Below are 25,057 nucleotides of genomic sequence, written 5' to 3'. Positions count from 1 at the left end.
GGAGAGGATAAAAAGGGTTAGAATAGAGAGAAGCAGAATATTAACAGAACGGATACAAGGGGGGATCAAATATTGATGCAAGTGTGATAAACTGATATAACTTGAAAACAATATTCTCTCACCCATGGGTAAATAATGCAAGTATTGAACTTGACTTATTATTATTATTATTATTATTATTATTATTATTATTATTATTATTATTATTATTATTATTATTATTATTATTATTATTATTATTATTATTATTATTATTTTACAATTATGTTCATCATTATTATGACTTGTAATGTATGGCTATGAAGTGTTAACATCCATTTATTATTATTATTATTATTATTATTATTATTATTATTATTATTATTATTATTATTATTATTATTATTATTATTTACGTAGTCATATGATTGCATTGTTTGTTAGGTTATGTCATGAAACATGTATATAGACATTTATATGAGTTCAGGTAATGTAAGAACCTGTATATAATTTATTATTACCTGTATATATGATGTGTAATCCACTACAGTATTGTGAAACACACTGTAACATCCAGCCAGAATGAATGTTTGACACTAGATGATGGTAGAATATTCTGTAAATTATATCTTTGTATTAAGCACTCTAGAATTTACGAGAAGGTATTTTGTAACATATCTTTCTAGAAGCCTGGCCAGGCACATATATAAGGTGGTCTTGATGGTTGGTAGAAGCGAGTTACTGTTTAGTTGGGGTTATGGTTTAACAGGAGTTGTACTTGTGACCACGTGTTGTGTTTGTGCCGACGTGCTGTGGCAGTCAGCAGTCAACTGCTTCAAGGTTGTAATCTCCATGGGTTCCGTGATAGGCAGTTGTTAAAATGGTGGTTTGTTGATGTTTTCGGAGTGAAGTGTTTTGTTTGCTATGGCAGTGATTAAGGTTATATGTATTTAATTTCTAAATAATTGTGAATAAATCTGTGTACACAAGTTGACAGCATTTTGTGTGCGTCTTTGTGGATACATCAATATAAATGGAATTTTATTTTTTATTTAAATTCATTTATTGGAAAACACAAGGCAATTTATTTTTCCACATAGTTTCCTGCTTTGGAAATGCATTTGTCCCAGCGTATGGGCAGCTTTTTGATGCCCTCATCGTAAAAAGAACAGGGTCGTGTCACCAGCCAGTTGCGCACGAAGTCTTCCACACTCTCGTCATCTTCAAATCGTTGCCCTCCTAGAGCAAATTTAAGCAATCCGAAGAAATTGAAATCATAGGGCGATAGGTCCGGGCTGTAAGGAGGATGATCAAGTGTAGTCCAGTTCATTTCCTGTAGCTTGGAGGCAGTTTAAATTGCAGTTTGTGGCTGCACATTGTCGTGGAGGAGGATGACCTGTCAAATTGGTTGGTCTCGTCTTTAGCGGCGATATGCAACCCTTGCCTTGGTCAACAGCTCACAGTAGTAAGCAGCATTGATTGTGTATTGCTCATGCAAAAAATCAAACAGCAATATGCCTCGCCAATCGAAAAAAAACGGTTGCAAGAACCTTGCCAGCTGACAGTCGAGTCTTGGCTTTCACTGTGCTGCCTCCCCTTTCCTCTGCCACTCCTTACTGGCTTGTTTGGATTCAGGAGTGTAGTGGTGGACCCATGTTTTGTGGCAGGTGATGATCCGACTCAAAAATGCATTACCTTCTTCCGCAAACCTTGGTGTAAGCCTCTGACAGACCTCCAAACGTCTCAACTTCAGATTTTCCGTCAAGAGGCGAGGGACCCATCTGGAACACACTTTACGGTACTGTAGGTCGTTTGTGATGATTGCTTGACAGCTCCCATAACTGATTCCGACTTGTTCGGCAATTTCTATACTGTCACCCGTCGATCATTGTCAATAATGTCTTTAACCGCATGAATGTTTTCGTCTGTAATGCTGGTCCGAGGATGGTGATCGTGTCGCTGATTTTCCACACATTCTCGTCCTTGCTTGAACTTTTTATGCCAGGCAAACACACGCGTCCTTGACAATGTTTGACTACCGAACTGTGCGGTCAATCTCTGGTAAATTGCCACTGCTGTAACTCCTTCACGAGCAAGTTTTATAATTATGCATTGCGCAGTGGAGGGGTGCACCTGTTGCTCCGAAATGGTGAGCGTTACTGATGAAATGGTGGGAAATATCTAACAGCATGCTCTCCCCACTCCTAATGGTCCCGCCTAAGCAAAGCAGAAGCGTGGAACAAGTCCTACCAACTGTTGATGTTCAAAAACAAATATCCCATGTATATTTGATCGACCTTCATAAATATAATGATCAACAAGAAATATAAGTTTTTGTTAAGATTAGGACACCAACATAATGTAACGAGCAATGAAAATAATAGAAACAGCTCTAAAATAATTAGTTACAAAGCAAGAATATGCCACATTTACAAATATCACGCAGATAGTAGGAGTACATCTGATAGCTAAATATAAATTTAGTTGTGACAGAGATATTATAACATACATACATACATATCCCACGTCGTTCCATCTTAAGCGATGGGTCGGCAAACAAGGCTTCTCCACCAGTTGCGGTCCCTGAACTTCTCTCCTTCTTCAATGCTTTCCAAAGTATGTCCTCTCTGTTGAATGTCAATCTTCACCATGTCCTTGTACCTGAGTCTTGGTCGCCCTCTTGGTCTTTTGTCTTCAAGTTTTAGATCGTACATTTTTTTTGGTAATCTGTTATCACCCATGCGTCGCATATGTCCATACCATCTCAGTCGCTGCACTGTTATTTTGTCCTGCAGTCTTACAACTTGAGCCTGCTTGCGGATTTCCTCATAACGGACTCTGTCCCTCCGTGTTTTGCCGATCATGCTATGGACAAATTTCATTTCTGCTGCCTGGATTCTACTAACATCTTTGTTTCTCATGGTCGATGTTTCGCAACCATAGGTCAGGATTGGTACGTAATAAGTTTCATATATGACTCTTTTACATTTTGTTGGTATTTTCTTGTTCCATATTATGTCTTTAACTATATTGTAAAAGTTGCTACCTGCCTGAATTCTGTGGGAAATTTCCTTATCTATAGAACCAGTATCAGAGATAACACTTCCAAGATATTTGAATTGATGGTTCATCTGCAGCTGTTTCCCCTCCATTTCAATGTGTCCCATTGGTTGTCCGTATCTCTTCATGATCATAACCTCACTTTTCTCTTGGCTGAAGATGAGTCCATATTCTTTAGCAGATTCTGCCGAGGAGTTTATTTTTCCTTGAAGATCTTTAGAGTCTCCCCACAAGCATATATCATCCGCGAACAATATAACTTTAATTTTCTTACCTCCAATGGTTTGGTAAACTTTTCTCTAAATCTCGTTCATCACAGATTTTATATCAAAGGTTTCAGTCATTCCTACAGGTGGTTTGACTTTACTTCGGGTATCTTCATACAAATTCTTGATCCGGTGTATCATGTCATCCTGTATTCCAATTTTCTTCAGTGCTTCTCACACCTTCTCTCTATTCACTGCATCAAATGCTTTCTTGATATCCAGAAAGGCTAACCACAAATCTCGGTTGTGTTCATAGTATTTTTCCATTAACTGACGGACTGTAAAGATTAAATCAGTTGTTGATCTCCCCTTCCTGAATTCATACTGTTCTTCGAAGGGGTTCCAGTAGGGGTCTGATTTTACGCTCTATAATTCTTTCATAAATTTTACCAACTTGAGATGTTAAAGTGATGCCTCTATAGTTGGAACATTTCTTTCTGTCTCCTTTCTTGAAAATTGGAATTATGATGCCTGTTTTCCAATCGACTGGTATGTCCCCTTCTTTCCAGATCTTGCGGAAGAGTCTGTAGATCCAATGTTTTCCAGAAATGCCCATTGCCTTGATCATTTCTCCATTAATTTCATCAGCCCCTGCTGATTTTCCAATTTTGATGTATTTCCAGGCATATTCTACATCATTCCATGTTAATTCTAACCTGTTGTCAGAGGCAGACTTGCAGGAGGTAGTACCGGTACTGTCTTTTTGTGTAGGCTGCATGCAATTCACATTTAGTAATTCATCAAAGTAAGTCCTCCAAGTCTCTTTGATCTCCTCATCTTCAGTGATCAGATTTTCATTATCATCTCTTAGGTATTTGGAGTGTTCTTTATCTCTTTTTCTATTTTTCATCATCCCATATAACATTTTCTTATTACCATTAACATCCTCTTTCAATTCATCACTCCACTTGTTCAACCACTTCTCTCGTTCTTCTGTAACAACTTTGTTTGCTTGTTTTTTAGCAACCCTGTATATTTCCTTATTATGATCAGTCCGGTTCTTGAAATATTTTCTGAACATGTTGTTCTTGTTCAGAACAGCAGTTCTTGTTCTGTCATTCCACCATGGAGTTTCCTTCCATCTTCTTGTGCCACTGGTTCATCCACAAACCTTCTCAGTTATCATTACTAGATTTTCTTTCAGATCCTTCCATTCCTCCTCAACTGTTCTTTCATCTGTCTTTGGTATCACTGTTTTGATGTTTTCTTGGAACTCTATTATTCTATCATTATTCTTCAGCTTCCAGGTCTTGAGTTTCTTTACCTGTGTGGTTCTTACTTCTTTTAACTTGTTAAACTTTAAGTATCCAATGAGGAGTCTATGATCACTTTCCAAGGAGACACTAGGAATCACTTTTACATCTAACAGTCTATTTTGTAGTTGTTTCTCGATCAAAAAGTAATCTATAAGAGATTCACTTTTTCCATCCCATCCATATCTTGTGACCTTATGGCTTTTTTGTTTTTGATACCATTATAAGGTTGTTCCTCAGGCAGAGGTCAAGTAGTCTAGTTTTTTCTGGGTTTCGTGGACCCCATCCATGTGCTCCTAGAATACTTTCATATCCATCTCTCACAGTTCCTACTTGAGCATTCATATCCCCTATGATAATTGTTCCATCTCCTCTTATTCTTTCCTCTATGTCTTCTTCAAAATGTTCTTTTTCTTCATCTTCACAACCAGTCTGTGGTGCATAGCACTGAATGATGTTGATGTTCTGGGAAGAATCCAATTTCAGCATTATGTGAAGAATCCGATCAGAAACATATTTTACTTCTACTACATGATCTTTCATTTGATGATCCATAACAACACCAACTCCATTTTTTGCTTCATCTCCACCTGACCAAAATAGATGGTATCCCTCTCTGAGTTCCTTTGATCCTTTTCCCTTCCACTTGGTTTCACTGAGTCCCAGTATGTTTATGTTCCTTGTTTTCATTAAGTCTACATATTCCTCTATTTTGGCAGTTAGTGTCAGAATGTTTAGCGTGGCAATTTTGATTTCAGTCTCATATCGAGTTTTATGTGTTCTCCTCTTTGGTTGTGATGGAGCATCGGGTATTGAACTGTCATTAATATCATTACCAATGAGGGAACTAGAGTCATTGTTCTGGTGATTACAATATTTCCATCCGAGGCCTCGTTTAGTTTTGAAAGCAATTCCAAATTATTCAGAAGCTGGCTTGCTGGGCCTATCACTTCCGAAGATTAACTGACGGACTGTAAAAATTAAATCAGTTGTTGATCTCCCCTTCCTGAATCCATACTGTTCTTCGAAGAGGTTCTCTTCAATAAGGGGTCTGATATTATAACAGAATTGTAAAAATATACAAAATGGTGAAGGAACTCCAAAAAATAAGTGAAGAGAAAGAAACGGAATGATATGATAAAAATACGAGGAGAAGGGGTGGGGTGAGGAGAGTAAAAATGGATGCTAGGAGGAATAGATTCTTCGCCGGGTAGGTTATTTGTTTGAGAAATACGAGTGTTGAACAACCAGTGGGTATCACAAGCACGTAAATAGGTGAATACAATTACCTTTAATGTTCTCCTATCCAGAGTATAGTTCCAGTAGTAAACTTAAGTTGAAAAAAAAAATCTTGCATCTCGATAGTTAACACTGACACTAGCTGGCTGGATGAAAAAGTTCATATGAAGCTAGGTCTAAAAAAGGAAATAAGGCTAGACAGGCCAAGAAGAAGTCCGAAGTCAAAATAGCATAATGATTTTCTTGCTCACCAAGTTGCACGATGTGAAAAGGTAATGGCCAAATAATAAGACGGCACACAGGTCCTCGGTGCTCCACCACTCCGTAATTATGTGAGACTGACTTGTGAAAGGTGGAGCCCAGGTTATGTAGCACAATGGAAAAATCTAGAAGCATAGGTAAGAGAGAGCCAGCAGACAAGCAAGGCAGTATGTAGCAAAGGCAGCTGCACAGCAATCGAAAAAAGAAGCAGCAGAAGGTAGGAATGTGGAATTACGCTGAAACTTGCGTAGTTGTAGAGAGAGAATATTACAAGGTAGGCTCCTATCCTCACGGACACGCAGGTCGCCTATAGGACGTCAACTCAAAAGACTTCCATTAGGCCTCTGCTGAGGCCATGCATTATTATTACTATTATTATTATTATTATTATTATTATTATTATTATTATTATTATTATTATTATTATTCGCTGGGGCCATCAAGGACCACGTTAAGTCTTGTTGCATTTGACACTGAACTTGGCCTTCTTTAGAGCCCAAATTTCCCTCATTCCTTGTGAGTGGGCCTGCTTACGCTCCTCTGTCCAAGGGGCACCGTGTCTTCTCTTCGGTTACTCGTTTCGGTTTAGCCCGTTCGTCAATATTTCCTTGCGGAAGAGATCTCTGTTAAGGGCGTCTTCAGCTGAGATATGTAGCATTTGCAGGTCTTCTTTGGTATTTCTAAACCAGGGAATTGTGGTTTTGGGGTTTGAATCAAAAAAGTGAAAGATTTCTTTAGTTAACTTTCTTCCGTCCATTCTTTTCAGATGACCGTAAAATCGTGCCCGTCTTTTTCTGATTGTGTCGGTAATTTTCTCTATTTTGCTGTAGACTTCCTTGTTGGATCTCTTTTGATGGATTCCATTTCTGTACTTTGATCCCAATATTCCTCTCACAATTTTGCGTTCTCTTTTCTCCAGTTCTTCAAGGAGTCCTTTGTTGGCATTTAGAGACAGGGTTTCGGCTGCATATAGAACTACTGGCTTCAGAACTGTTTCATAGTGACGTATCTTGGTGTTTTGGGAAAGGCATTTTTTGTTGTAGATTGTGCGGGATGTTTGGTAGGCTGTTTTCAGTTTGCGTACTCGCTCCTGAAGTGCTTCTTTGTCCAGTCCATTTTTCATGATGATCTCACCCAGGTATTTGAATTTGTCTACTCGGGTGATGTCCCCGGAGTTTTGATGGAGCCTCTTTGATGTTAGTCATTACTTCTGTTTTCTCAAACGATATCTGCAAACCAGTTTGTTCGGCAATTTCCTTTAGAATTTCAGCTTGAGCTCTAGCGGTTTCTATGTCGTTTGAGAGAACAGCAATATCATCGGCAAATGCTAAGCAGTCTGTTGCGATCCCCTTGGATTTGGTTGCTATTCTCAATGGACTATAGTTGGTTTCCTGTAATCTCACCCGCCAGGTTCTGATGATCTTTTCAAGAACACAGTTGAAGAGTATCGGGGATAGCCCATCACCTTGTCGGACTCCTGTTTTGATGTCAAAGGAATGCGAGAGACATCCGTAGAACTTCACCTTGGATTTTGTATCGGTCAGGGTGGCTCTAATTAATCCCAGCAGTTTCAAATCAACTCCAAATGCATTTAAGATGTTTAGCAGGACTTCCCGGTCAATGGAGTTGTACGCTTTCTTAAAGTCCACAAAGACAGACACATACTGCTTGGACCTTAGTGTACAATATCTGATGATCGTTTTGAAATTTTGGATCTGTTCAGCTGTTGAGCGACCTTTTCTGAACCCTCCTTGGTATTCACCTATTTGATGTTCGACTTGTGCTTCCAAACACTCCAGGATGGCAAGTGATAGAATTTTGTAAGTCACGGGTAGCAAAAATATTCCTCTGTAGTTGTTGATATTCTTCATGCTGCCTTTTTTGTGTAATGGATGGATCAAAGCTATTTTCCAATCTTCGGGTAGGGTCTCCTTGTTCCAAATTTCTTCTATTTGCTTTTGCAAGATATCAAGTGATTCCTCTGGGGCATATTTCCATAGTTCTGCTACTACTGAGTCTTCCCCCGGCGCTTTGTTATTTTTGAGACAGGCAATATGGCGCTTGATTTCATCTCTGTCGGGTGGTCTGGAATCTGGGTACCTGAGTAAGGGTTCCTTGGTCTCAATGGCGCTTTGCGGTTTAGAGCAATTAAGTAAATTCTTGAAGTAATCTGCCAGAATGCTGCAATTTTCTTCATTTGACGTCGCCAGTGTGCCGTCCTTTCGTTCAAAGCATAGAGATGGTGGTTTATAGCCAGTGAGTTTGCGTTTGAAGGCTCTGTAGTACTCTCTGCTTTCATTCTTCGTAAAGTTTTGTTCTATCTTTTCAATGAGAGATTTTTCGTATTTACGTTTCTCAGTTCTGAACACCCTAGCTGCTTGGGCACATTGGGTTTTGTAGGTTTCCCAATCATTTTCTGATTTTGTAGACTAGTACTGTTTCCATGCATTGAGTCTTTCTTGGAGGACTGATTCGCAAGTACCATTCCACCAGGCATGCTTTTTGTTTCTCTTGATTTCTGCAACGTCTTTGGCGGCCTCAACAAGGAGACTTTTGGCGTTGTTAAAGTCACAGTCATTTGGTCTAGCCTTCTCCTGGAACTCCTCGACCCTTTGCCGAAGTTTATCATTGTTGAGGCGTGTGATCTGTTTGGTTGTCTTCCTTGTGTTTGCAGGAATTGGTTTGAATTTGATAAGAGACATATAATGATCTGATGCCACACTGATGCCTTTCTTTACCTTGACATTCATAATCTCAGGGCTGTTTCTCCTGGAGATTGCAACATGATCAATTTGGAACTCTCCGAGAGCTTGGATGGGAGAACGCCAAGTCATTTGCTTTCTGGGTAGATGGCGAAAGTGGGTCAACATGACCTGCAGGTTGTGATTTTCGCAAATGGACACCAGTCTTTTGCCGTTGGGATTGGTTCTTTTTTATTATTATTATTATCATTTGTATCAATTTAGGAAGGCTCGGCTTGTGCCGGTAACATAATGGGCTGACTCGGCCTAAGCAAGGAGTCACCCTCTTGATTATGAAACTACAGGTACATATATGTACAAATATTTACAACAAATAATTACAACATATACATTTATACAATAAATACAAACAACTTCAGACTTCTTATGTCCCCGTTTTGGGAATCTGTTCTTCAGTATTACTGGAACTGCGGCCTGGAACTTCATGCTGTTTGGCGTGAGTCAGAGGAAAAGTCGTTCCTAGGAACTTTCTCACAATGTGGTAAGTGCTCAGGAGGGTGGCTTTCTGTAGTTCTACGTATGTGTGATGATGCAGGTTTAATGCGGCCAGAGAGCTGTGCAAGCATTTTGGAATAACACCGGTACATGATATTACTATTGGAACTGTGGTGACTAATTCTAGTTTCCACAGGCGTTGTATTTCTATTGCCAGTTCTGTGTATTTTGATATCTTTGTGGCTATTGTTGTTTGAAGATTGGAGGTATTTGGACAGGCAATTTCTATAAGGGATGCGGATCTTTTTGATTTATCGATTAGAATAATATCTGGCCTATTGTTGCTGAGCGTGACATCGGTTATGACTTCTCGGTCCCATAGTAGTTTATATGAGGAGTTTTCGAGAATGGATGGAGGTGTATATTTCCAATATGCAGTTGATGACTGAAGAAATCCACATTTTCCAGAAAGTTTCAGGTGAATGATTTTTGCTACCTGATCATGTCGGTGCTTATAATCGGTGTTGGCCAAGTGTGGGCAACCAGAGATGACGTGCTGTATGCTCTCTGTAGTTCTGGAACAGCGGCGGCAGTTGTCTGAGACAACTGTTGGATCCTTCGTGATAAATCTACAGTAGTTCCGTGTAGCAATTACTTGATCTTGGATGGCCAGAACAAATCCTTCTGTTTCTGGGAAAAGACCGGAGTAGGTCAGTCAAGCGTGCAACGCAGTTTTGTCGATATGAGGCTGATCCAGTTCATGGGGGTATTTCCCGTGAAGAGGTTTTTGCTTTTACATGGCCATATTCATCTCTTTTGTAGGTGGGGTAGAAACAGGCATTTCTGGCGACGATAGATTGAGAGGTGTATAGTTTATATCAGCTCTGCAAACAGCATGATGAAGACATGATGTATCAGCTCTCGAGTGGAAATATTCTCTTAGACTTGATATCAGATTGCTATGTAAATTGACAATGGATAAGAAGCCCCTACCACCTTCTGATCTCGGGAGTGTAAGACGTTCGGTTGTTGATTTAGGATGGTGCATATGGTACCGGGTGAGTGAAACTGCTGTTTTTGTTTGTAACTGCTGAAGTTCTGTTTGGGTCCATTTTATGATACCAAAGGAGTATGTGAGCAGTGGTACGGCGTACGTATTGACTGCTTTGGTAAGATGTTTAGCTGTCAGTTTTGATGATAGTACCTTGTTGAGACGTGTTATATATTGCTGCGTGACATTTCTCTTGATGTCAGCATGTTTCATACGAGTGCTCTGATGAAAACCGAGGTATTTGTACATTTCTTCTTCCTCCAGCTGTTGTATGGATTCGTCGCTTAAACTCGAAGGTGTCCCTTGTGCTGAGTAGGATCCTCTGATGACAGTTTGGGTTCTGCATTTGTCCAATCCAAACCGCATGCCTATATCTGAAGAAAACGTCTTGGTAATTGAGAAGAGATGTTGGAGATGGGGTTTAGTAGAGGCATACAGCTTAATGTCATCCATATAGAGTAGGTGGCTGATTTTGAATAGCTCTTCTCGCTTATTCTTAATGCTAAATCCATACCCACTTGTGTCCAGTAGGTAGGATAGTGGATTTAATGCCATGCAGAACCATAATGGACTCAGTGAGTCCCCTTGGAAGATCCTTCGTCGTATTGGTATGGGTCTTGTTGCAACACTGCAGTTTCTTAGAGAAACGTGAAGTGAGGTGTTCCAGTCTGCCATTACCGTCTTCAGGAAGTGAATGATTGTGGGGTCAACTTTATATAGTTCCAGAACATGTATGAGCCAAGTGTGTGGTACTGAATCAAAGGCCTTTTGGTAGTCAATGAAGCACGTGTATAGGTTTCTGGATTTATGGTGTGCTTGTTCCAGGACCACAGTGTCGATAATCAGTTGCTCCTTGCACCCCTTGGTATTCTTCGTGCAACCCTTTTGCTCCTCGGCAATGGTGTGGTTTTCCTCGCAGTGTTTCAGAATTCTGTTGGCTATTATAGATGTAAATATCTTATATAGAGTAGATAGACATGTTATAGGCCGATACTTCGCTGGATTTTGCAGATTTTCATCCTTTGGTTTCAGATATGTGATGCCAGTGCACAGGAAAGCTGGGAATGTTGTCGGGTTGTCTAAAAATTTCTGGAAATGTTGAGTCAGAAGGAAATGAGTACATGTAAATTTCTTGTAGTAATAATTGTGTATATGATCAATGCCTGGGGCCTTCCAGTTCTGCAGTTTCTTGATGCTCTGTTGTATTTCTCTGATCTCAACAGCCTTGGTTGACATATGCTTCACTTCATTAGTTCTATCTTTCAGTTCACTGATCCAATGGGCTTCCGCATTGTACTCTATTGGGTTCGACCATACTCCCGACCAATAGCTGTGAATTTTTTCTTCGCTGGGCGTATTTCCATCTTGTGCTGCATCTTGTGTTCTCTCATTCAGATTGTTGTAGAACTGTTTCTCATTTCTTTCGAACATTGCATTCTGTGATTTTCTCTCTGAAGGTGTTTTGGTATCTTTTGAGGCGCTTGGATAATGCGGCCAACTGTTGCTTCATGGTTTCGAGGGTTTCTTGTAGTATTGTGCTTCCAGGTTCCTCCAGACTCTGCCTTGAACTGATTTTCAGAATTCGAATAATTTTGTTATTTAGGCGTTTCCCTCTTACTCCATTCTTGTATTGCTGCAGGCGATTCACGTCCTGGCGGATTTGGATGATGCGTTCTTTCAGGCGTTTTGCCCAAGGTGGTTCTCTCAATTTTTTCTTGACAGACTTATTGTTAGGCAAAAATGGCTTTCCATTGTTCAGTCGTACTGCGGCAAGTGCTGCACAGTATATAGCAGTATGTACTTCAGGGAACGTCTGATGCTCTTTCAGATATTCTGGCAAGACTTTCGAATTAAGATCTTCAATGATTTTTCCAAACTTTTTGGATGATTGCTGCCTTGGCAGTATGGGTCGTTGTGTAGGATCGGTACCAGAATATTCTAGAAGGGCCTTGTAGAATTCAACATGTGTCTTGTCATGGAGGTCAGAGTTATCTGAAAGTATCACTTCGGGAGTACTTGTATGTACTGTTATATCAGTATCAGGTGGACTGTTAACCGTTGAGTCAGACTCGGTACTTTCAAGATGTGGAAAGAGTTCTTGTGTTACTTCTTGTCTGATTCTACTAAGAACAGGACCCGCGATCAAATTGTTCTTGATGATTGATCTTCGTTGATCTGCAATGCGCTGTTCAGTAACTTTCATTGTTGGGTACTGATTTGTAAAGGCTGTGTGTAGTTGTTGCCTGTATCCTGCAATTTCAGTTTCAAGACGAGTTATTCGAAGATATGCCCGCATGATAAATTCATTCATATCATTGTTCCATTTAATGCGTTTTTTGGGCTTACTGATACGAGAGGTTGTACTTGGCACAAAAGCACTCGCACCAGGTGCGGTATGATAATCAGGTTCTTGTGTTCCGCCATGATCATCTTGAGCTATTGTAGCTTGTTCAGGTGACCCGATGGGAGGCCAGCAGCTTACGCTCCCACCACCACCGTCTCGCATGCTGTCATCTCTAGCGGTGGCTCCCGAGATGCCCTGGCGTACCCCAGGCAGCGGCATTTTCCGAGGCACAGTTTTAGAACTCTTCATAGTTGATTTTTGCTTTTTATAACCTACAGCCAGGTGATGTGATGTTCAGCCGCTCCATTGGAGACAGACGCTGACCACTATGCCGCTTGCTGCAAGTCAGACGCAAAGTGGATTTGGGTCGGTTCTTCCGCCCTCTCTGCCATTGGGATATGTTCTCTTCTGCCGTTGAAGCCGTTGACCATTTTTCCTGACACCTCAGTTGATCCGCGGGTGCTTATTTGGCGAAGCCTTATTCGCACCTGTCCTGCATATCTACAGGAGCTTCCCCTATCAGCCATTGGGACGCGCCGTGTCGGTGTTGAGGGCCCCCACCCCAGTGTCTTACGCAGGGTTATGCCTAGCTCTTACTAAATTCAGAGCTAAACCCCCACGTAAGCTGACCGGGCACGGTTATTATTGTTGTTGTTGTTGTTGTTGTTGTTCAGATGTTTAAGACCTAAAAATATCCCAGATAAGCAAGCAAATATGGCCTCAAAAGTGATGAAATATGACGTAAAAATTGCAAAATATGACCCGAAAGTGATTAATCTAAATATGTTCATTTTAAAAGAAATTATAAACTGAAACGGCAATCCCTTTGATTCATATTTATTAACTAAATTCTTTAGTCTTACTTTCATATTAATTTTTTTAATATACATGTTTAGCGGTTATTCACAGTCAATTGTCCTTGATTCACTTATCAAACATTCGTGAATACATACTTATAAAGTACTAATTTTGCTAAGATTATCAGATCACACAACATTTTAAAAGTAAAAACATGTGGTGTTTTGATATACAAGAAAACTAGAAATCAATCTGTTTCTTTAAAATATTTTGGAACGTTTAAGCCCAGATTCCATTAATATTACTTAAATGCGTTAAAGTTTAAACTGAACACCAAGAAACGAATTAAGTAGATGTCTTTCAATACATTATGGTAGGACAGCAGGGAAAACAGTGCAAACTCACATATCTTTTTCGGTTTTCTCCGTGGGTGGAACTGAAATGCATGACACGATTCATCTTCAAAGCATCAGGCGGAAAAGACCTCCGATTTTCACTTAACACTTTCTTGTAAGAAGAGGCTCCTTTGTACGTCACAAGACATTATTGGTGCATATTTAAATAATGTTAGACCACTGCTGTCGAGTATGCAGTCATCTTAAACTGTACTGGTACCTTCTCCTCTAAGAATATCATTTATCTTGCACGCACTGCAAAAACCGTCATTTCGACGAAGCAGGTTTTGAAGTTTCCGTTTTACACTGTTGCCAGATATTCCAAGTAATTGTTGTACTGAAAGTTCAACACTTCTCACAATTTCAATATTTGCAAGAATTTCTAAGCTAGCAGCTTCTAAACGAGTAATTGAACTCGATATAATTCCAAAGTTCTACTTAATATATGCCTGGTGTGAAAATGGGAAACCACGGAAAATAATTTTCAGGGCTGCCGACAGTGGGGTTCGAACCTACTATCTCCCGAATACTGGATACTGGCCGCACTTAAGCAACTGCAGCTATCGAGCTCAGTAATCTTGATAGAAGAGGCAGAGTATTAACTGCAGACGTGATACCAAGAAGCAGTTTTGTGAACATTAATTCGCATTTGGTAAGTTGAAGATGATTTTGCAGAGCTACAGCTGTCGTCAAACCGCCAAAATATGACCAGAATATAACGTTTCTACGAAAATAGCTCAAAATATGACTTTATGACAAAAACAGCCAAAGTATGCATTTATATGACCAATAAAAATCACTTAATTGTGACGATAATCGCCTGATTTGCACCAAAATCCAATCAGGCAAGTAAATAGAGACAAAGAAAAAAATATAACTTTTCCTAAACATCCGAGCCCTAATGATCACCATCATCATCATCATCATCATCATCATCATCATACGTACTCCGGAAACCGAATGCAATTCTGGAATGCTGGAACAGGCTTTTTCCAAGATCTGCAACGAAAAATTGCTGCATCCTCCAATACGCAATGCAATACCAATCTCAGGACCTGTCCCACTTATAACTTCTTCGAAAGTTCAGAAGGTCATGCAGAAAATGAAACCTTTAAAGGCCACTGGACCTGGCAACATTCCAGCTGAAGCATGGAAAATGCTTGGACAACAAGGTGCTGAGCTGATTGCAACCTTGTTCAACCAGTTTATCATAGAAGAAGTGCTACCATCATCTTGGTCAGCAAGTATTACTGTACCTATTTCGAAGGGGAGGGTGACATCAATGATTGTGCAAACTATCGACCTGTTCGCCTGCTATGTCATGCTATGAAGCTCTTTGAAATCATAATAGATCAGCGCCTATGGAGTATTGTCAAAATCACTTCGAACCAGTGTGGATTTGTGGGAATGATTGATTCCATTCATACAGTTCGGTTATTTATGTAAAGACACCAGGAAAAGAACAACTGGCCACTCCACATTGCCTTCCTGGATCTGGAAAAGACCTTTGACCACGTTCCTCTTGAACTGATGTGGCATGCGCTTAGATCACACAGTGTCCCTGAGGAGTATGTCCGTTGGATAAATTTGCTCTATCAAAGCTCTACCAACGCCGCCCGATGCCCTGCTGGAATTTCACTGCCATTCCCCAATTGGGTTCGTGTCCACCAGGGATTGGCCCTGTCACTGCTTCTCTTCATTTTGTTGTTAAGTCTGCAGTAAAAATTCGTTCTTGTTTTCCAGCATTATGGATCTCAAGAGAAAACAGCTCCTCACTATCATTACCAAATTCACTAGGAGTACCTAAGGAAAGATCTTTGGTGAGGTAATCACATAAATAGGGTTGTAAAGGGCATGTAAGTCTCTGGTAAGACCACAGTTAGAGTATGGTTCCTGCATATGGGGTCCTCACTAAGATTACTTGACTCGAGAACTGGAGAATATCCAAAGAAAAGCAGCTAAATTTGTTCTAGGTAACTTCCGACAAAAGAGTAGCATTACAAAAATGTTGCAAAGTTTGGGCTGAGAAGGCATGGAAGAAAGGAGACAAGCTGCTCGACTAAGCAGTCTTATACATTTTACCTGCCCTCTTGACTATTTAAAAATAAGGCAAACACAGCTGAGCGAACATTAGACATGATCAGTGAGAACAGGACCGCTAAATTTGAGAAGGTCAGGCCGTTCAAGAAAGCAACTGTTTAATAAATTTGAACTTAATTGGCGGTTTCCACTATGTGTCACATACATTTTACCTGGCACTTGTTTTCTTCTCAAACGTAGTTTCTCAAGTTTTCGCTGCCCTCTTAACTATTTGTGATGGTGACTCAACGAAGACAGGCTGTCGTTTTAAATTTTAGCACAGTGAATTTGTCCTCGTTTTTTAATTGCAATACACTGCAAGTTTTAGAATAAGAGGTCCACAACCTCGCCATAATCACTTATTATTATTTATAAATTTCATTTCCGTATTGACAGATTCAAAGTATAGATAAGAAAAGTGTTTTTCCACCAGTCAATACACAATTTATTTTAAATAGATTAAACTAGTACCGGTTTCGGCTCTTTAACGGCCAACTTGTGAATTGTCTAATGGTTGAAACAAATCATGTACTAGCTGATGATGGCCGTTAAAGAGCCGAAACCGGTACTAGTTTAATCTATTTAAAATAAATTGTGTATTGATTGGTGGAAAAACACTTTTCTTATCTATAATCACTTATTGTTTTAATTCCGTCATGTCTCATTTGTTTTCATTCTTTAATTCATTATGTTTTAACACATATTTTTAGCATCAGTTATGTAAAAAACTTTTAACTTTTTTTCACTGAAGGTGGCTCAAGCAAGTTGAAACATGTATAACTATTACTCCCTCTAATGATTGAGATGTGTTTGTATTGAATAGGAGGACATATTAAATTTCCTTTGTAAAGTAAGCGGTATGTTCCGAGCTGCCATTGGAGATACAGCGTGGAATGGTATTAGTAGATGAGTAAATTTGAGTGGTGTTTTTAAAAGTAGGAAAGATCACAATATGAAGATTAAGTTGGAATTCAAGAGGACAAATTGGGGCAAATATTCATTTGTAGGAAGAGGAGTTAAAGATTGGAATAATTTATGAAGGGGGGTGGTGGATAAAGTTTGTAATACTTCGAAATTATTTAAGGAAAGATTATGTAAACTTTTTTTTTTTTTTGCTAGTTGCTTTACGTCACGCCGACACAGATAGGTCTTATGGCGACGATGGGACAGGAAAGGGCTGGGAGTGGGAAGGAAGCAGCCGTGGCCTTAATTAAGGTACAGCCCCAGCATTTGCCTGGTGTGAAAATGGGAAACCACGGAAAACCATTTTCAGGGCTGCCGACAGTGGGGTTCGAACCTACTATCTCCCGAATACTGGATACTGGCTGCACTTAAGCGACTGCAGCTATCGAGCTCGGTATGTAAACAACAGATAAGGAATCTGCCACCTGGACAACGGCCCTAAATTCAGATCAGTGATTGATTGATTGATTGATTGATTGATTGATTGATTGATTGATTGATTGATTGATTGATTGATTGATTGATTGATTGATTGATTGATTGATTGATTGATTGATTGATTGATTGATTGATTGATTGATTGATTGATTGATTGATTGATTGATTGATTGATTGATTGATTGATTGATTGATTGATTGATTGATTGATTGATTGATTGATTGATTGATTGATTGATTGATTGATTGATTGATTGATTGATTGATTGATTGATTGATTGATTGATTGATTGATTGATTGATTGATTGATTGATTGATTGATTGATTGATTGATTGATTGATTGATTGATTGATTGATTGATTGATTGATTGATTGATTGATTGATTGATTGATTGATTGATTGATTGATTGATTGATTGATTGATTGATTGATTGATTGATTGATTGATTGATTGATTGATTGATTGATTGATTGATTGATTGATTGATTGATTGATTGATTGATTGATTGATTGATTGATTGATTGATTGATTGATTGATTGATTGATTGATTGATTGATTGATTGATTGATTGATTGATTGATTGATTGATTGATTGATTGATTGATTGATTGATTGATTGATTGATTGATTGATTGATTGATTGATTGATTGATTGATTGATTGATTGATTGATGAGGATTTGGAGATGATTAGTCGAATGGCTTCATTAGTCTCAAACTCAACAAGACCCATAGACCCATCATTCAAGAGAAGATGCATGAAATTGCACTCAAATTGAACATTGAATTTTCTGTATCTGATAGTTGGTTGGACATAATTAAACAAAACTTTGATTTTTTTTACCACCAGATTTCTGGCAAGTCAAAAGCAGTCAATGAAAATGATGATATTGAGTGGGAAAATGTGCAGTCTAAACTGATTTCAAAACACAAACCCTGCAATATCTTCAATGCAGATAAATGGTAGATTGTTATTCCAACTTAAGCCGGATAGGTATATTTTCAGGGGAGAAAAGCGTCATGGTCAAAATTACATGAAGAGAGAGTAACAGTGCTTGTTGCAGTGAATGTTGATGGTTCTGAAAAGGTGCTGTTCGTTGTGGTAGAAAAATCTGCTAAACCATGTTGCAATGAGAACATGAAAAAATTTGCCGTATGTACATAAGAATCAACCACATTCATGGATGAGCAGTGATTTGTCACGTGGTTAAAGCATTTGGGTAACAAAATAATGAAAGTAGGGCACAAGTTATCAGTGGTGTGAATGATACTACAATTGATCTGATGATATGTCACAGTTAAATTGTATAGAAAATGTTATTTGATTCAGGTTTGTGTACAAGACAGGCTACAATTAAGTTAATGGGGATTTTAATTTTTTTCCATGAGAATTAAGACGAGTAGGACTATGTCATTGATAGATCTAGTGTTGTAAAACATATGGTGAAAACTGTATAATACCTTGGCATACAATACATGTACCATTTACAATATTGTGTATGCAATATTCCAATAAAAATATGTGAACATCTTTTGTGTCTGTTATACGGTATGTACTGTATTTGTTTGTCTTCTGCTTAATGTACAGTGTATACAGTTAATAGAGATTAATCACATTATCCCTGAGGTTTTACTGTATTTCAGTTTTCTGCGACATACTTGTGCTAACAGAGATAAGGAGCATGAGTGATTTATTTCTGTAGACCAAGAATTACAGGTGTGCTTGTTCAGAGCTCTCTCCTGTATTGAACAGTTGTGCTTAAGTAAACAGGGACTCCTTTTGAGAACCCCTGTTCTAAACCCTTATTCTCATTGTAAATAAAATCCAACAAATCTCTTGCATGCATAATGTAAATAATTTTCTGTTAAATTCTGCAAATTTTGTTATTGTAAATCACCATTATATACATCCTTTTCTTCCAGGACCAGACGAATCACCAGAAGATACAGCCAAAATTAAACCGAACAGTCAGGCTTACTATTGTGATGTTTGCCAGAAAGAAATGTACCTGAAACCTACAGAAATACTTCGCCACAGAAAACAGCATGTTAGGTAGCAGAATAAACATCCCTGTGTTTTATTCTTTCAGTGTAAAAATATGTATCACAGTATTGTATGTATATTAAAGTTATTACATGTCAAATTGTGTTTGCTGTACACATTTCTGCTTGCCCTAAATTTTTACCTGGATCTGAGTGATGATACGTGGTCCACTCAGCCTGCGTGAATACAATTGAGGAGCTATCTGATGGTGAGATGGCAGCCCTAGTCTAGAAAGCCAAGAATAACGGCTGAAAGGATTCGTCGTGCTGACCACACGATACCTCATAATCTGGAGGCCTTCGGCTGAGCAGCGGTCGCTTGGTAGGCCATAGCCCATCAGGGCTGTTGGCCATGGGATTTGGTTTGGTTTGGTTTGGTTCGGCTCAGTTCTATGGCTAAGCAGTCTATTGGTTACCCTGTTCTCCAAATTTCGTCTGCCCTGTTGCAAGTACAACTTGTTTACAAATACTTCATGGTGCAAGCTGAAGTCATGAGGCATGGCCGTTGATAGCACAAGGCCATAGCGTTCGAACTGGCAGCACCATCTTAGCAGTTCCCTGAGGTGTTGTGAGAGTGCAAAAAGCCACACGCTCTTTGTAACATGAAATCTTATTTTAAGATTTATTGCTGGTGGAAACTAACAAGAATGCCTTATTTTATTTTTATCTAGAAACATGTAGTGATCCTCTATGCATGAAATAACTAAATAAGTATTATTAAGCCTACTAGGCCTTTGAATAGAAATTACATCTGTCAACAGACTCAGTTCTTTTCTTATGGTAATTATCAAGTAACACATTCATTCTGATTGTTTTTATTGCCTTCTTTACAAAACGTAAGCAATCGCCACCACAGCAACAAAATTTGAACAAATTATTTCGTCATTCTGGAAAGAATGTCTGTCTTAATACGTAGATTTTCATGACCACCAAATGACATTATAATAATTTGGGGATATTAGATCGCGTAATGTTAATTATCTGCTGACATGTTTCAATCTTGCAACGTGGATCATCTTCAGAGCAATAACAAAGCATGTATTGGCAACTGTCACTCCATAGTAACCAGACTCAAGATAGAGAGACCCTTTTAGAAATATAATTCATTCCAGGTCCTCCAGAGTCAAGGAGAAAGATGTTGACGAGTTAACTATTGGAGGGTAGCCATGATCTACTCAGTAACCTTTGTTAAAATATTTGGGTGTTTAGCTATTTCTATCACCTCGTGAATGATCGCAGGCATTTACATCTTTGCCAGCCAGAAAAGACTGCTGTAGCAGAACATGTCATACATAATAACCATCAAATCATTTTTGATGCAACTTCTGTCATTTATAAAGAGAAACATTTTATACTCAGAATCATTCGTGAGGCGAAGTGTTAATTAATAAAATATTGAAAAAGGCGGACCAAGAAATCAAATTTTGTATAGCTTCATATCTTGCATAACTCTTTTAATCCTTATCTTCTTTTCTGCTCGAGAATTTGTGTAATTGTGATATTATAATTACCTCCAACTAGTTGTCTAGCTCGATAGCTGCAGTCGCTTAAGTGCGGCCAGTATCCAGTAATCGGGAGATCATGGGTTTGAGTCCCACTGTCGGCAGCCTTGAAGATGGTTTTCCGTGGTTTCCCATTTTCACACCAGGCAAATGCCGGGGCTGTACCATAATTAAGGCCACGGCCGCTTCCTTCCAACTCCTAGGCCTTTCCTATCCCATCATCGCCATAAGACCTATCTGTGTCAGTGCGACGTAAAGCAAAAAAAAAATAAGTTGTCTATACTGCCAAAACCATGATTCCAAATTGTTGATTTCATATTTCCCATTGAGTTGGCTAAGAGCATGAACAATTATTTCTTTCAAAATAAAATTTTGTGTTCTAAGTATCTGATGTCAGAAAGCCTGACAGAGAATTTTCTTCAACAAGCTGCTTCCATTCCATAAACCAGAAGATGAAGTTAAATGAGAAGATATGCTGTTTGTCCTGGAGATCAAAGAATGACTTCTGAAGTTCATTCAGTTAGAACATAAAATTTAGAGGCCATGTAACATCATCCACAACATACACCACATTAATATTTTCTTAACAAAATATGTACCTGACATTCAAATGCATTTGGATGCACAATCTTCTGATTTAACTTTGGAGCTGCATTTATTAGTAAATTGGACTTCTTTTTTGTGCAGATCTATAAAGTCTGCAAATGCTACTTGAATAGTTTTATTGAAGTCCTTGTTATTATAGACAATAACTTCAGCACTGCAGCATTCAAGATCAGTCCAAAAAGGGATGTACAGTATTTTAGAAGGATTCTTTAAATGAATACAGTTATGCTTAATGTTTTTGAAAATATGTGTACTGTCATGAATTTAAAAAGTTTTTCAGGGGTTTCTATCAATTTGAAAATAATATTTAAATCTGAGCCTTTTGTTAGCTTTGTTGTTCTATTACTGTCACAAATAACAGATAAAATATTCAGGTCGTGTTCTAGAATATTTTTTTAAATTATTCTTCGAATAACCCTTTTAAGGGCACAATAAATAACTTTGGCTACTTTTCTTTGCATTTAACTTTCTTTGTTTCCAAACTTCCTTCATTTTCTGAGAATGTTGTTCCTTTTCCTCTTGAGTCCATTTTCTTCCAGTTGTTAATTTCTTTCTCTTCTGAAATCCTGCCTTTCGTGTTACTTCTCTGAAATGTGTTCTGTTTTCTATCTATCTATTTTAATTCCAGTGTTTTCATATCCTTTTCAATTTCAGTTAACCACGTTGGCTTTGATTTATAACTGTTCAATAAGTTGAAGATTTGTTTAGTTAGTCTATTGTTATTCATTCTATAAATGTGTCTAAAAAACTGGAGCCTTCTTTTCCTCATTACAGTTGTCAGTTTTTCAACTTTTAAATGTAGCTCTCTGTTTGATCGTACTCTCAATTCAGCATTGTTGTTTCTTACAGGTCCCAGTATTTTTCTCAAAATTCTTTCAATTTATTCTAATTTTTCAAGATCCCCAATTCTTGTAAGTTTAAGAGTTTCTGCTGCATATAGAATGTCAGGCCAGGCCACAGTTTGAAAATGCCTTAATTTCAAGTTCCAGGATAGAGATTTCTTATTGTATATTTTTTTTTAGTCATATGAAACATCCTTTCCATTTTGTTTACTCATATATCTAATAGCTACCGTTTCTTTTATGTTGTTCGTTATCCATTCTCCCAGGTATTTAAAGCAATCTGTCTGAGATGTAATGTTATTGTTAATTGTAATATTTTGGGGGGCATTAATGATGTTTGTCATGAACTATGTTTTTCAAATGATATTTGCAATCCTATTTTGGTCACTTGTTTCTGTAATTCTCATATTTGTTCTTGAGCATTATCTAATGAGTCTGTAATTAGCGCCATGTCATCTGCGAAAGCTGTTTTATTGTAATTTTAGCAGGTTTTGCTCATTCTATTCACTTCAGTTGTTCTACGGGACCGAGCCTCATCACTTCCTAAACTACCAAAACTAGAACTGACCAAGAAACAAACACCTGTCTTCCATTTTTTCAGTATCATTAATTGAGGCTTCAAGTATACTACAATTTTTTAAGTACAGACTTTGTTTGGCATGAAACTTATCTACTTCCAAATTTTCATTTTTTTCATCTGTTACAGATTATCCCTCTGGCATGTTTGGTTTCTGTCTCCTTACATAGGGATATAGACAAAGCAGGAAGCCTCCGTGGCTCAGGCAGCAGCGTGCCAGCCTCTCACCGCTGGATACCGTAGTTCAAATCCCGGTCACTACATGTGAAATTTGTGCTGGACATAGCGGAGGCAGGACAGGTTTTTCTCCGGGTACTCCAGTTTTCCCTGCCATCTTTCATTCCAGCAACACTCTCCAATATAATTTCATTTCATTAATCATTGCCCCAGAGGAGTGCGACAGGCTTCGGCAGCTGGCACATTTCCTACTATCTTCGCCGCTAGATGGGGGCTTCATTCATTCCATTCCTAACCCTGTCAAATGACAGGAGATAGGCTGTGGATTTTCATAGACAAAACAGAAGATAATTTTGGTAGATGTCTTGGATGAGGCATTGTCATAATATTATTTAACATAATAGCCAGAAAATATTTTCTAGACTGCATGTAAATTACAAATACATTCAAAACTGTTATTTATTTTTACCTTGGTTTCTTCAAAAAGTTGATGACAAATTTGCCATGCAATATGCTGAGCTGAGCTTTTCAAATGCCTTCTCATAATTCTCATCTTCATCATTTTCTGTCTGTTAAACCGATTAACTGGTTCTTATCATTATTGATAAAAAATATGAAAATCATTACAGTTCTGAAGTACTGCCTCAACCTGGCTCTATTAATTCAAAATGGAGTTCTTAAACATTAGTTTAATTACTAGTTGAGTACCTTCTCAGTAGATATCACTACACTATTCTCATGAATCTCAATTTTAAGGTCACTATTTATTCTTATACTACTCCTAACCGTCGATACAGATGTAACATTGAATTTATACAATACTGTATATGAACACTTCCAGTATATATTTGCATTGTTTGCCATCCTTATCTATGTATTTTTGTACAGTATTAAAGTCTGAATTATTAAAATGTTTCATGCAAACAATCGACGCAGTATTTGGTACCCAGTTTCCTTGTGGAATAACGGGAATCCATTCTTCTCGACATGCTACATCTTTAGGAAATGTGAAAGACCTTACATATCCTTATGCTTTCATTAACCCGTGAGGACTCGCGCGCTGACTTGTAACGTGAGGACTCGCGCGTGGTCCTAAGGACCACAATTATGCTTAAGTGAAATACCACTTTAAAATGGGCTGAATATTGATATGTTCCTTTTTGCAATGTTTTGTTTTAGGCTTCTTTTGATGATTTTATGATATTTTACTTAATAATATTGTCTTAATTTGCCATTACAACACACAGTATAAATAAAGTAATATAAGCTACATAATGAAACAACACATATTAGATTAATCAGTATACAAACTAAATTAACAATGCTACATAAATTAAACCATTCCTGAAATTAAAGTGGGCATAATAAATGAAATATATATTGAAAAAACTGTTACATAGGAAAACAAAAAAATTCTGAAATAAAAATGAACATAAGAGATGAAGTATATTGAAAAGTAACTACTAAATAAAACTAAAATTTTCAGGCCAGATGAGGAAATATATCTCTACATAGTACAATGTAACATGTCGTCAAGGTAATATTAACACAGGAATAACCGAAAACTCCTTTTAGTCCTCTTCTTGGGTTTTCCATTAACACAGTCCAGACAAGAAAATACTGTGTGCTTGCTGTGTTACCTACAATTGAATAAAAAGTGGGGAGGATACCTTGAGTGTATCCCGGATAAGCACGTTAAAAAGTACAAACTCAGTTAAATAATACCGATGATGGTGTACGAATGTTAATATTAAGCATAAATCTGCCTGTACGTTGAACCAGAAAATAAGCCACTAGGCCAAAAGACGCGTGCAATAAAGGCCACAAGGCAAATAATTACGTGGCAAACATTAAAAAAAAAAAAAAAAAAAAAAAAAAAAAAATCAAGCTCCAGTGCCAGACCAAATAGGGAAAAGAGAGCAAAGCATAATCACAAATCAAAACCTCAACATCCCAGCAGAATTACCGCAAAGTTTGCTGGG

The 25,057-nt window shown here is 38.2% G+C and overlaps 1 protein-coding gene across 2 annotated transcripts in view; it reads left to right on the top strand.

Moving 5' to 3' along the window:
- The window catches only part of LOC136857904 (probable ATP-dependent RNA helicase DHX34), a 330,161-nt gene extending 310,704 nt beyond the window's left edge, over window positions 1–19,457 (top strand). For both annotated transcript variants that reach the window (XM_067136960.2, XM_067136959.2), the window contains one exon: window positions 19,252–19,457. In XM_067136960.2, coding sequence (XP_066993061.2) covers window positions 19,252–19,385 — 134 coding nt within the window. In that variant the 3' untranslated portion in view covers window positions 19,386–19,457. The remainder of the gene's footprint in view (window positions 1–19,251) is intronic.
- Window positions 19,458–25,057: the final 5,600 nt, after the last annotated feature.

Source organism: Anabrus simplex, chromosome 1, assembly GCF_040414725.1.
Source record: "Anabrus simplex isolate iqAnaSimp1 chromosome 1, ASM4041472v1, whole genome shotgun sequence".
Lineage (NCBI taxonomy): Eukaryota > Metazoa > Arthropoda > Insecta > Orthoptera > Tettigoniidae > Anabrus > Anabrus simplex.
The sequence above is the reverse complement of the archived record's forward strand: the minus strand, read 5'-3'. Positions and strand labels throughout refer to the sequence as shown.